Source organism: Syngnathus scovelli, chromosome 5 (assembly GCF_024217435.2).
Source record: "Syngnathus scovelli strain Florida chromosome 5, RoL_Ssco_1.2, whole genome shotgun sequence".
NCBI lineage: Eukaryota > Metazoa > Chordata > Actinopteri > Syngnathiformes > Syngnathidae > Syngnathus > Syngnathus scovelli.
The window spans coordinates 18,261,847-18,273,957 of record NC_090851.1 but is presented as its reverse complement, the minus strand read 5'-3'; the positions used below and the strand labels follow the sequence as shown (position 1 = coordinate 18,273,957).

General features: G+C 42.7%; 1 protein-coding gene across 23 annotated transcripts in view; it reads left to right on the top strand.

Moving 5' to 3' along the window:
• galnt7 (UDP-N-acetyl-alpha-D-galactosamine: polypeptide N-acetylgalactosaminyltransferase 7) overlaps nt 1-12,111 on the top strand; it is a 309,242-nt gene that overhangs the window by 154,737 nt on the left and 142,394 nt on the right. For 21 of the 23 annotated variants that reach the window (XM_049721363.2, XM_068650729.1, XM_068650738.1 and 18 more), the window contains exon 10: nt 11,045-11,160. The exons of the other annotated variants lie outside the window; for them this stretch is intronic. In XM_049721363.2, coding sequence (XP_049577320.1) covers nt 11,045-11,160 — 116 coding nt within the window. The remainder of the gene's footprint in view (nt 1-11,044; nt 11,161-12,111) is intronic. 23 annotated transcript variants of the gene reach the window in all.

Below are 12,111 nucleotides of genomic sequence, written 5' to 3'. Positions count from 1 at the left end.
GAGTCTTTTCTCGCGAGGAGTGCATCCAGACTTACAGCAATCCAAAATACACTAAAGGTCTTGTTTACACTCCTCTCTTTTTATTCAGGAATGCCCTACCTACAATGTGAGACTAGCCCCTGATAGGTGGGGGGGAAAGCGTGGGCTTTGTCTCATGAGAGAAGAAACGAGATTCTATGTGAAACTAGAAGTCGCAAGGATAAAATGTTATGGGAAACAAAGTAGTCATGTGAAAAGAGTGCATAGACAAAATGACATGTGCAGACATCAACAACTTTCTTGGATTCCCAGATGTGTAGAAGGTCAGGAAGCTCCAGCCAGCATCGTTTGACTTGTTGTGGACTAGGTGATGTCTGCAAGAAGAAACAGCAAGCATTCTGCGCAATAACTTTATTAATAAGTACTCATTAGGGAACGCATGATAACATATATATACAACTTATCTAACAATTCCCCCCTGTTTTATCATAAGTTCCCGGAGAACAACCCATCACCCATATGGCCAATTCAAAAAGATTTTCAGCCAAGGGATCACATTTCGCAAGAACTAACTTACACTCAGGAGGAAACTGAGTCATAATCGGCAAAGCTAGGGTCAAGAAACAAACCGGACAGGTTTACCACAATAGAGTCGCCGACCGGGTCGTCACTAGAGAAGGAACCCGCGTCGATCGAAAGGTCATCCCTTTGGAGCAACGGGAAAGTCTCAGCTGGTGGAGAGATAGCAGTTGTAATTAGTCTGTTAATTAGGGATCGGAGACAAGGGATGCAACAACATCCACACAAGATCAAAATGGCAGAGAAAACGGCTATGGAGACCAGGGCAGAGGAAACCAGGGTGCGGTACTTTCCGAACACGTTCAACCAGTCGGTCCAAACCTCTGTGTTCACCCCACTGTGCTCCTTCATCTTCCCGTTCAAGGTCCGCAGGCCCTCAAGGGCCTGGGACAGGCTTCCGCCGGCTGCAGTATTATTCGGAATAAACTTGCAACATTGCTCACCGAACATGGCGCAGACACCGCCCTCCTTTGAGAGTAGCATGTCAAGGGCCATTCGATTCTGGAAAGCCATGAGGGAAGTAGCGGCCAGTTGGGAGTGGACCGCCTTGAAACCCGCCTCGGACCACTTTCCAAGCCTCTGCACGTTGTAATGGACGTAGTTAATCCTGTCAACATTTTTGTTAATAGTACACCACCAACACAGGGCAGATTCAAAACCAGCTGCTATCTGATTCACCAGCTTATACTCATCCGGTACTCCTCTAGGAACACCAATGGCGTCAATGTAAATTGGATTAGCCGCGCCCCGCCATTCGGCGCTTCGCTTCGTTCTCGGCCAGAATACGGGAACCACGGACTTAGCAAAAGATGTCAGATCATAAGAGGACATCGGTATCAAATGAACAGGTAGCAATAGGGTTACCAAAGCGCAAATTCCGGAGCTGTCGAAAGGCAACCTATCATAAAGTTTGTTACTATTACACCAAAACCAAACATCACTACGAGCAATGGGCAAAAAAGGGGCAGTGACATTGGTCATGGACCCACACCATAGAGGAGGCAGGGCGCCGAGCTTCTCACCGGTACCAGGTAATCTAAGACATGTAAAATTACCCTTAGCTACATCGGACGAAAAAAGGGGTTTATATTTTGTCATAGAGGCAACAGGGTAAACCTTATCCCATTTAAAACAATCATGAGTGGGTGAAATGGATGAGTTTAACATTAAAACAACAGCACACTTAGGAACTATATTTGCAGGTATGATTTTCAAAAAGAGGTCTTGGACCCATGCATGCAACGCAACTGGCGCCAGCCATCTTTGCGGCCTGCTCAGCCATAAGAAGCCAGTTGTTAGTATGACCGCTTATCCCTGTGGAGGCCACAAAATAGCTGTCTACATCAGTGAGGAGCGTACTTGTGATTTTTGCTCCTGCTGACAGGGTGTATTTATTTGTAACGGGACGGTCAGCGATCGACATTGTTTCATTAAGGCAAATAGCAATAGGAAAGCGAGGATCGATTCCAGAGGACCAAGCCCACAGTTGAAAACCTCAACAAGAAGTGTTAAACAAGGTGGCATTTGGAGGACGAATTTGACCATCAGGGAGTGTAAGAGTCAAAACGAGGCTTGTGCCCCGATTTATCAAAGTCACTCGTTTAGCAAAGAACACAGCCTCGTCACTGGAACCAGAGGGCCAATACCCTCGCATTTGTGTGGTGACAAGGGTGCCCCAGCCGGTGTTAACCGGGTGGCCAGTTAAATACCACCAATACCCGAGCCATTTATCTCCAGTAGTGGGGCGACCGATACGAAACCCTTTCAAACTTTTCAAAGGTAAAATAATAGAAGAAGATGTATTAGGAGCCACAGTAAACATTAATGAGTTATTATAAGCCCAAGACAAAAGCCATGGTACACAGGTTGGAACACGGACGGTTCCTGGAATACAAACAACATGATCAAAAGGGGATTTAGTGTCGCGCTTATGTCTAGCAATTTCTCCCCATGAGCCATATCGATTAGAATTAGCGTTAGCAGTCGCCTGAGAGAATAATGTTCGAGGCTCATGGTACTCTATCCCTCCAAATAAAATAACCCCCGAAAAAAACACAATGGTAAAACAAACCAGCAAAAGCAACCAAAAACACATGGCAGACAGCGCAGGCCACAGCCTGATTAAAGCACTCACCAAATGACTCTCTAATGCTCATGTTTTTGGATCTCCTCAGAGTCAACACCCTGAGCTTCGGGTTGGTGTCTTGGAAATTGGCTTCTGCTAGCTTTCGTGTCAACCCTGGATCTTGGCACCAGGATCAGGCACTATTACCAGACTTTGCTCACCTTCCGTACTTTAGGTTGGGTCTGCAGAGATCACCTTTTTACAATGAGATAAATGAATCCACGTGTTGCGTTCGGCTATTTTCAAAGCATTAGGTGTCGTGAGTAGTACCAAAAAAGGACCTTCCCACTTGGGTGAATGCCAATTCTTCCTCTTGATACTCTTGATCAAGACCCAGTCTCCCGGTACCACTTTGGGGTCTTCCCGCGGAGAAATGGGTTCATCATCAGTGTTATTGGTTAGATTTTTTTGACGTTCCAACATATTTCTCATGTAATCAGCTAACGTGGCTTCCTCGGGAATCTCCCATGTGTTCTTGAACTGAGGAAGCCTGTAAGGCCTTCCAAACATTGTTTCATAGGGAGTTAGCCCTATTGTACTTGTAATATTTATGTACATTTTGACCAGGTCTAAGCACTGAGTCCATGGTCGTTTGGTTTCTTCTTTAATCTGTTTTTTATAGTCGCGTTAGATCTCTCAACAACTGATTGTGGACGATAGGAACAATGATTCTTTAGATTTATGTGGAACATTCTCCCAATGTGATCTGATTTACAAAATGTGGACCATTGTCGCTGTAAATTTTTCTGGAATACCGTATCTTGGAATGATGTCTTTGCATAAGGCTTTTGCCACTGTGAGTGCATCAGCATGTTTGGTAGGAAATGTTTCTACCCATTTAGAAAATGCGTCTATTATGACCAAACAATATTCTTTCCCTTCACATTTATGTAATTGGATATAATCCATATGTATTGTCTGAAATGGATACAATGGAGTCGGGAATTTCCCTCTCTGAGGTCTTAAATTGCCTTGTGGGTTATGATTAGCACAGATCAAACACACTCTGCAAAATTGTTTTGAAAAAGCTGCAAAGCCGTATGTTGTATAAATAGCTTCAACTTGTTTCACCATACCCCCCGTCGAGACATGGGTGACCCCATGACTCGAAACAGCAGCCCATTTGAACAAGTTATGAGGCAAGACAGGTCTGCCCAAAGGTCACACAAAAAGACCAACAGTGTTTTTAGTCGCACCCCGTTACCCCAAGAGAGCCGTTCCTGGGAGGGGCTCTGAGACTGCATGTCAAGCAACACATCAGGGGAGATGTGTGACATCGAATCATGAGCTGTGAGAGACGAGAGGACACGTAGCAGGCCTTCTGCAGCGGCCTTCGCGGATTTGTCAGCAAAAGCATTACCGAAAGAAACAGGATCAGAGCACGCAGTGTGAGCAGCACACTTGCAAACCGCTACCTTTAAATGTAGCTGGACAGCGTCCAAAAGTTGAGTCAGTAATGTGGAATGGGTTGACGGGCTTCCCTGCAGAAGTTATCATGCCACGGTTGCTCCACTGCTGAGCAAACACGTGTACTGCAGCAAAAGCATACTGACTATCAGTCCAGATAGTGACGGATTTGTTTACAAACAATTTGCAGGCCCCAGTCAAAGCAATGAGCTCAGCGGCCTGTGCAGACATATTGGATGGCAGTTTAGCAGCCTCCAAAACCATGTCGGCAGTAACAATGGCATACCCAGTAAGGGTCACACCAGATTCATTTTTCTTAGAAGACCCATCAACAAAAAACACATGACCATCTGGCAGAGGCGTATCTTCCAAATCAGGCCGAGCCTTTGCAACTTGTCGGGCAGCACCGACACAATCATGGAATTCGCCGTCGCCAGGAAGGGGAATGAGAGTGGCAGGATTGAGTGTCGTGCATCTTTCAACGGTCAGATGTGGCTGAGACAGCAACGTAGCCATGCAAGAAAGATGACGTGCAGGCGACAGAAAAGTCACTCACTCACTCACTCACTCACTCACTCACTCACTCACTCACTCACTCACTCACTCACTCACTCACTCACTCACTCACTCACTCACTCACTCACTCACTCACTCACTCACTCACTCACTCACTCACTCACTCACTCAATCAATCAATCAAACAATCACACAGGTGTTAATTAAATCGCAATTACATTGCAAGCAATTTAAACTCTAATGGAATATGTGGATGTCCATATCCGTTTCATCAAATTCCAATCCAACTTTACCTTTGTATAAGGCACAGGTGTCAAATTGTGCTTCATATACATGTGCCATCACTCGAATCGCAAATTATCTTCACTTTTAGTAATATGTTAAATTTCAAATATTAGACCAGTTTTTACTTGTCTGATTTGAAAGCGAGGTACTCGTCAGCTTATTCCGCAGCTCCCACAATATGAGGCGCTCACACATCTACTCGGGCATGACAGTCATACTGGCCCTCCAAAAGAAGCCATGAATAAACCACGGCCCGCAAACAAATGAGTTTGACACCCCTGGCACAAGGGCCTTCTCATTGATCAATCGCGTATCTTAAATCATGCTTTTCCTCCTTTGAAGCGACTGTACTTCAAACCCAAACGGCACCATTTTATAGGGAAAAAAATTGTCGAATTTATTCGTTGTCGACATAATACTGGTCGCAAATTTGCATGTAGAGCATTTTTGAGTTGTTGATCATAGACATCAGTTGAAGACTCTTTCTGGTCTGTGTCTAAAGTCTTCAAACAACTTATCTTGTTTTTGTTTAGTCCGGCCAATGTCTGTGTAACTTGCTCTACGTTGAAATTTTATTTTTATCCTGCAATAGTTGGTCAATTTGTATTTGTAATGGCACCCCGTTATATTCCAATGGACGGCCCTGGAGATCAAAAGGACTCCAGGTGTCTTTAACGCTTGCCCAATGTTTGGTTAAGGATGCCATGAAAACCTGTTGTACTTCATCACCTCTCAAATTATAGGAAGCAATGAGTTCTTTAATTTGGGGTACAAAGACGGAAAGGATGGTTCGCTTTGCCGTGCCACAACATCTGTCTTTGTAATTTTATCATTTTTCTCATCTTCACTCATCACATTCTCAGCTGCGGTTTTTAAGCGAGCTCGCGCTGACACTGTGTCATCATCTTCCTGTCTGTGCAACAGCAAGTTCTTTTTTATCTTTTCTTCGTCTTCCTTATCTTTCAATTTCCCTCACATCTGGGAAAATGAGAATGTAATTTTGCTTTTTAATTTTTAATTTTAAGTCTTGCAAAATTTCTATATCCTTACTGCACCGAGATAAACTGTTAAACATATCTTAAAAATAAACAAACAAAAACAATCTATGCTCTTCAAAATGGGACCCAAATGTCAGATTACAAATCAAACCTCCTCCTTCACTCTCACATTTTGTTGATAGAACAGTCTATTTAGCTAGACACTGTCATATCATACCAAATAATGGCCTGGAAATTAAATATAATGTTGTTGCTGTGGTCCCTCAAAACATGTGACTAGAATTTGGACAATTACTAACCCCCATCAATCGACAAATTATCTCCTCACTAAAGTCCCAGCCTGTTAACCTATCTGCATCAAGAAGACATTTGCAATGCAGGGGATAAGAGAATAACAAGGGACACCTTAACAATAAACAAAATAACCCCAAACCACAAACAAAACCAAATAAACTAGGCCCATGATCTATGTAAACCAACAACGTGCAGAGAGAGGGTCAGTACTCCAAATATTTCCCCATTAAAATGTAAGCCTTTTTGTGTAGAGCACCATTGATTTCTAATCATTGACCTAAATTTATCCTTAATTCAATCCCAATCACGAATGCCCACTACTTAATACTTTACTTGGTGTCCTTTTGATAAAAAGTGCCCCCCTTGCAATGTTGTTTTTAACTCTAAGTGATTCAAATCTTTGACTTGTCCTTACATGTGTCCTTGTATAGTCTTATGTCATAACCAATCAATAATTCCTCCTAAATTTAAAATCTGCAATCATAATTTAATTTTATCCAATTCTACAATGTATGTTCTCTCCTACTCTCACATTTTTATGAGGGCTGGGCACTCTCCTCGTTGGACGAGTTTCTGACCACAACCCTCAGATTATTCTATCATTTCTAATTTTTTACATTTAACAATGCAAATCTGATAAACCATTGTCTAGCACACCGCTTTCGTGCACCAATTTAACGCAATTCCATCCTTTATAACGAACCGATACACAAAGACAAACATACACAGAAACAAACACACGGGCCCACAACATAGACATGACAATCTTCCCAGCTGATAACAAGGGTGGGGGGAGCAACTGAAGTGCGGAGAGCCTCGCCACCGCCACGTCACATAATGCAATCCCCTCTGTCCAAAATATGCATTTGTCAAGATATTTTATATTGTCGGTGCCGACCCCTTGCATTTCAATTCATGTCGGGGTAGCGGCTTTTGTTTGCTATTTGATTTTCCCATGGTTTATTTCTCTAAATTTCGGAGTTGGCAATTCGAATGGCACCTACAGTGTCCTAAAGCCAACTTTATTCACCGGACAGTGGTAAAATATTCAATGAGTGGTAAGTCTCCTTTCCTCTGCTTTTACACAAAACCACTGTTTACATAAAGGAGAGCTCAAATGAGATCACTCTCAGTCAAACCATACACACACACACACACACACACAATGCACATCCTTATCGTCTCACAGGCAAGCAGGGGAGTCCGCCCTCCCGTGGAACTTAACAAAATCTAAACTCTTTAACCTTCCTACTGTGTAAGAAAAACCCTATTTTTGCTTTTTCCCCAAAGCCGATATAAAACCTATCTTTTCACGGATAAAGAAGCCAAACCAGCTAAACCAGAGTTAAGAAAACACCACAGATGGCAGCAGAAAGCTAACACTAACACATTAGGAAGGTTAATTAGGAGGCCCACGACACCTCAGCGGAATTTAACTGCTCCAAATTACCTGTACTTCTTTAGAAAACAGATGGGTCCGCTCTCCCATGGAATTTAACTGACTCATCAGTCAGGGGACTCCATCATCCCAGCGGAATTTACTGTTTCTAATTGCACTTGATAGGGTCTAGAATTGTCAAGGTTTTAAGTGACCTCTTGTCACTGCACTTTCATTACTTCAACAGAATCAAGATTCGTACTCACAGTCAACCACTCCGGCGTCCAACCGACTGATCGAGACAGCCCCGTGAAAAGGGTTTCTCTATCTATATGCCTTGGCCAAGGACTTGTCCTGCGTCGAAAAGTCGGCCGGAACCAGAAATAGTCCTATTGAGATCCCGGAACGAGCCCCCAAAAATCTGTTAGGTTCAGATTCAGCAAAAGGATCAGCAGACAAAACCAGTGAGACAGAATGTTGAGTCTTTTCTCGCGAGGAGTGCATCCAGACTTACAGCAATCCAAAATACACTAAAGGTCTTGTTTACACTCCTCTCTTTTTATTCAGGAATGCCCTACCTACAATGTGAGACTAGCCCCTGATAGGTGGGGGGGAAAGCGTGGGCTTTGTCTCATGAGAGAAGAAACGAGATTCTATGTGAAACTAGAAGTCGCAAGGATAAAATGTTATGGGAAACAAAGTAGTCATGTGAAAAGAGTGCATAGACAAAATGACATGTGCAGACATCAACAACTTTCTTGGATTCCCAGATGTGTAGAAGGTCAGGAAGCTCCAGCCAGCATCGTTTGACTTGTTGTGGACTAGGTGATGTCTGCAAGAAGAAACAGCAAGCATTCTGCGCAATAACTTTATTAATAAGTACTCATTAGGGAACGCATGATAACATATATATACAATTTATCTAACAGTGACCATGAAAGCTGATTGTCTTTGCTTAAACCGGTCTACTCTGTGGATTGATTCAAAACAGACATTGTGAGTGTTGTTCCCAGTTTGGATTATGCTTTCAAGTGGATTCTATGGTAGATTTTGCGAGGGAGGCTAATTTAGTTCCAATAGTAGGTGTGCTTTCTCAGTTTGGAATATGCTTTCAAGTGGATTTCATGGTAGAGTTTGTGAGGGAGGCTAATTCAGTTCCAATAACAGATGTGTTTCCCAGTTCTCAGGTGTGAATCTTTAGTCAGTTTTATGACATGTGGAGGTTAGAATGCTACTGTTTGAGTACGGAAGCAGCTGAGCGTGTGAGTCCAACCCTGCCTTTGTCACAAGGGCTCACAGTCATTCCAGGATTGGTAAGTGAAGGTGTCACTGTGAGTTTGTTTGAGGGCTGGGGGACTTTATTTTTATGGATTCCACATTCTGTGGATGCCTAATTGTCTGGCATAGACCCATGAATATGCCAGTTCGAGACATGCTAATCCAATTTTCTGGCATGCGGTCAGTGTATGTATGTTGGCGCTGGTGTTTTGTGGCTCCGCAGGGGTCCATTTCATGTGAGAGTGACCCTGAAAGCTGATTGTCTTTGCTTAAACCTGTCTACTCTGTGGATTGATTCAAAACAGACATTGTGAGTGTTGTTCCCAGTTTGGATTATGCTTTCAAGTGGATTCTATGGTAGATTTTGCGAGGGAGGCTAATTTAGTTCCAATAGTAGGTGTGCTTTCTCAGTTTGGAATATGCTTTCAAGTGGATTTCATGGTAGAGTTTGTGAGGGAGGCTAATTCAGTTCCAATAACAGATGTGTTTCCCAGTTCTCAGGTGTGAATCTTTAGTCAGTTTTATGACATGTGGAGGTTAGAATGCTACTGTTTGAGTACGGAAGCAGCTGAGCGTGTGAGTCCAACCCTGCCTTTGTCACAAGGGCTCACAGTCATTCCAGGATTGGTAAGTGAAGGTGTCACTGTGAGTTTGTTTGAGGGCTGGGGGACTTTATTTTTATGGATTCCACATTCTGTGGATGCCTAATTGTCTGGCATAGACCCATGAATATGCCAGTTCGAGACATGCTAATCCAATTTTCTGGCATGCGGTCAGTGTATGTATGTTGGCGCTGGTGTTTTGTGGCTCCGCAGGGGTCCATTTCATGTGAGAGTGACCCTGAAAGCTGATTGTCTTTGCTTAAACCTGTCTACTCTGTGGATTGATTCAAAACAGACATTGTGAGTGTTGTTCCCAGTTTGGATTATGCTTTCAAGTGGATTCTATGGTAGATTTTGCGAGGTAGGCTAATTTAGTTCCAATAGTAGGTGTGCTTTCTCAGTTTGGAATATGCTTTCAAGTGGATTTCATGGTAGAGTTTGTGAGGGAGGCTAATTCAGTTCCAATAACAGATGTGTTTCCCAGTTCTCAGCTGTGAATCTTTAGTCAGTTTTATCACTTGTGGAGGTTAGAATGCTACTGTTTGAGTACGGAAGCAGCTGAACGTGTGAGTCCAACCCTGCCTTTGTCACAAGGGCTCACAGTCATTCCAGGATTGGTAAGTGAAGGTGTCACTGTGAGTTTGTTTGAGGGCTGGGGGACTTTATTTTTATGGATTCCACATTCTGTGGATGCCTAATTGTCTGGCATAGACCCATGAATATGCCAGTTCGAGACATGCTAATCCAATTTTCTGGCATGCGGTCAGTGTATGTATGTTGGCGCTGGTGTTTTGTGGCTCCGCAGGGGTCCATTTCATGTGAGAGTGACCATGAAAGCTGATTGTCTTTGCTTAAACCTGTCTACTCTGTGGATTGATTCAAAACAGACATTGTGAGTGTTGTTCCCAGTTTGGATTATGCTTTCAAGTGGATTCTATGGTAGATTTTGCGAGGGAGGCTAATTTAGTTCCAATAGTAGGTGTGCTTTCTCAGTTTGGAATATGCTTTCAAGTGGATTTCATGGTAGAGTTTGTGAGGGAGGCTAATTCAGTTCCAATAACAGATGTGTTTCCCAGTTCTCAGCTGTGAATCTTTAGTCAGTTTTATGACATGTGGAGGTTAGAATGCTACTGTTTGAGTACGGAAGCAGCTGAACCTCCCTTTAGTTCATGAGTAGGCAACCCTGGTCCTCGAGGGCCAGTGTCCTGCATGTTTTCTGTCCCCCTGTTGCAACACACCTGATTCGAATGATCATGATTGTTATCCAGCTTCTGCAGGCCTTGCTGATTATCTGACCATTTGAATCAGGTGTTTTGCAACAGGGAGACAGAAAATATGCAAAACACCAGCCCTCAAGGACCAGAGTTTCCTACCCATGCCTAGTTGTTACAGCATTTATAAAAGTATAATAGTAATAATATGTTAATGTTACATAAAATCATGCCTGTTAAATGTTTTTTTTTTTATTCATGCTAATATAACAGGTTTCTTTCACTTGTTATACTAAGTCCTTATTAAAAATGGTTAAGGTTCGTGTTAATTGTTTTTACCTTGTATTTGTTCAAATTTCTTGAAGCAAATATAAATGCGTGCATGTTTGCAGAATTACGTTCGTGTAGTGGAAGTATGGTGGGATGAATACAAGGACTACTTCTACGCCAGTCGTCCTGAAACACTAACCCTTGCCTATGGAGACATAAGCAAGCTGAAACAATTCAGGTACATCATACGCCTATAATAAAATCAAGATTTGTTTGAATGTTTCAATAGTTTCCAGGTTTTGTTTGTTGTCTCTTGGATTACATATTCTCATATATCACTCCATTTATCAATGTTCTTTTAATCAATTGTCTCTTCTTAATTAGGGCAGTGTGATTGATTTTGTTGAGTAATTATAGTTTGGGGGTTTGTATAGAACCTTTTTTGTATTTATTTTTGTGAGAAGCTTCTGTGATTCAAAACACTGCTTGCACAACTGCAACATGACTATGGATGCAAAAGGGGCACAGCTTTGTCTCTAATATGATTTTGGCCACTACTGCAACATGACTCTATGATGCAAAAGGGCTTTGTCTGTAATTAGATTTTTTTTTCAGGTTTGCACCTGAGTTTTGGAGCCAACATTTTCTTTATGTAATTTTGCTCATAATTAATTTTCAAGTCAAGTGAAATCTATTTATATATATCTCTTACACACACAAACATGTCTCAAAAGGGCTTCATATACCCACAGTTGACAGTTAATGGCATCCCCTGATCTTAACCCACAGGGGGACAAGAAAAAAGACAAACAAAAAACATCTGGGGAAAAAATTGAAACCTTGACAAGGGGCTTCAGATGGAGGAAATCCTCTTACAGGATGACTAGGCTGCAATTGATGCTGGTGAGCAAGATTTAAAACCTAATGCAATGTAATGTGAGTTAAAATAGTGTAAAAGTCTATTCAATCAGATGAAGCACTGCAGGAAGATGGCTTCAGTGAAGTGGTTGTAGAAGTGGCGGTCAAACAGGCCAACCAGCTCAGTGGCCTAGTGGTAGGTAGAGTGTCCGCCCTGAGACTGGAAGGTTGTGGGTTCAAACCCCGGCCGGGTCATACCAAAGACTATAAAAACGGGACCCATTGCCTCCCTGCTTGGCACTCAGCATTAAGGGTTGGAATTGGGGGCTTA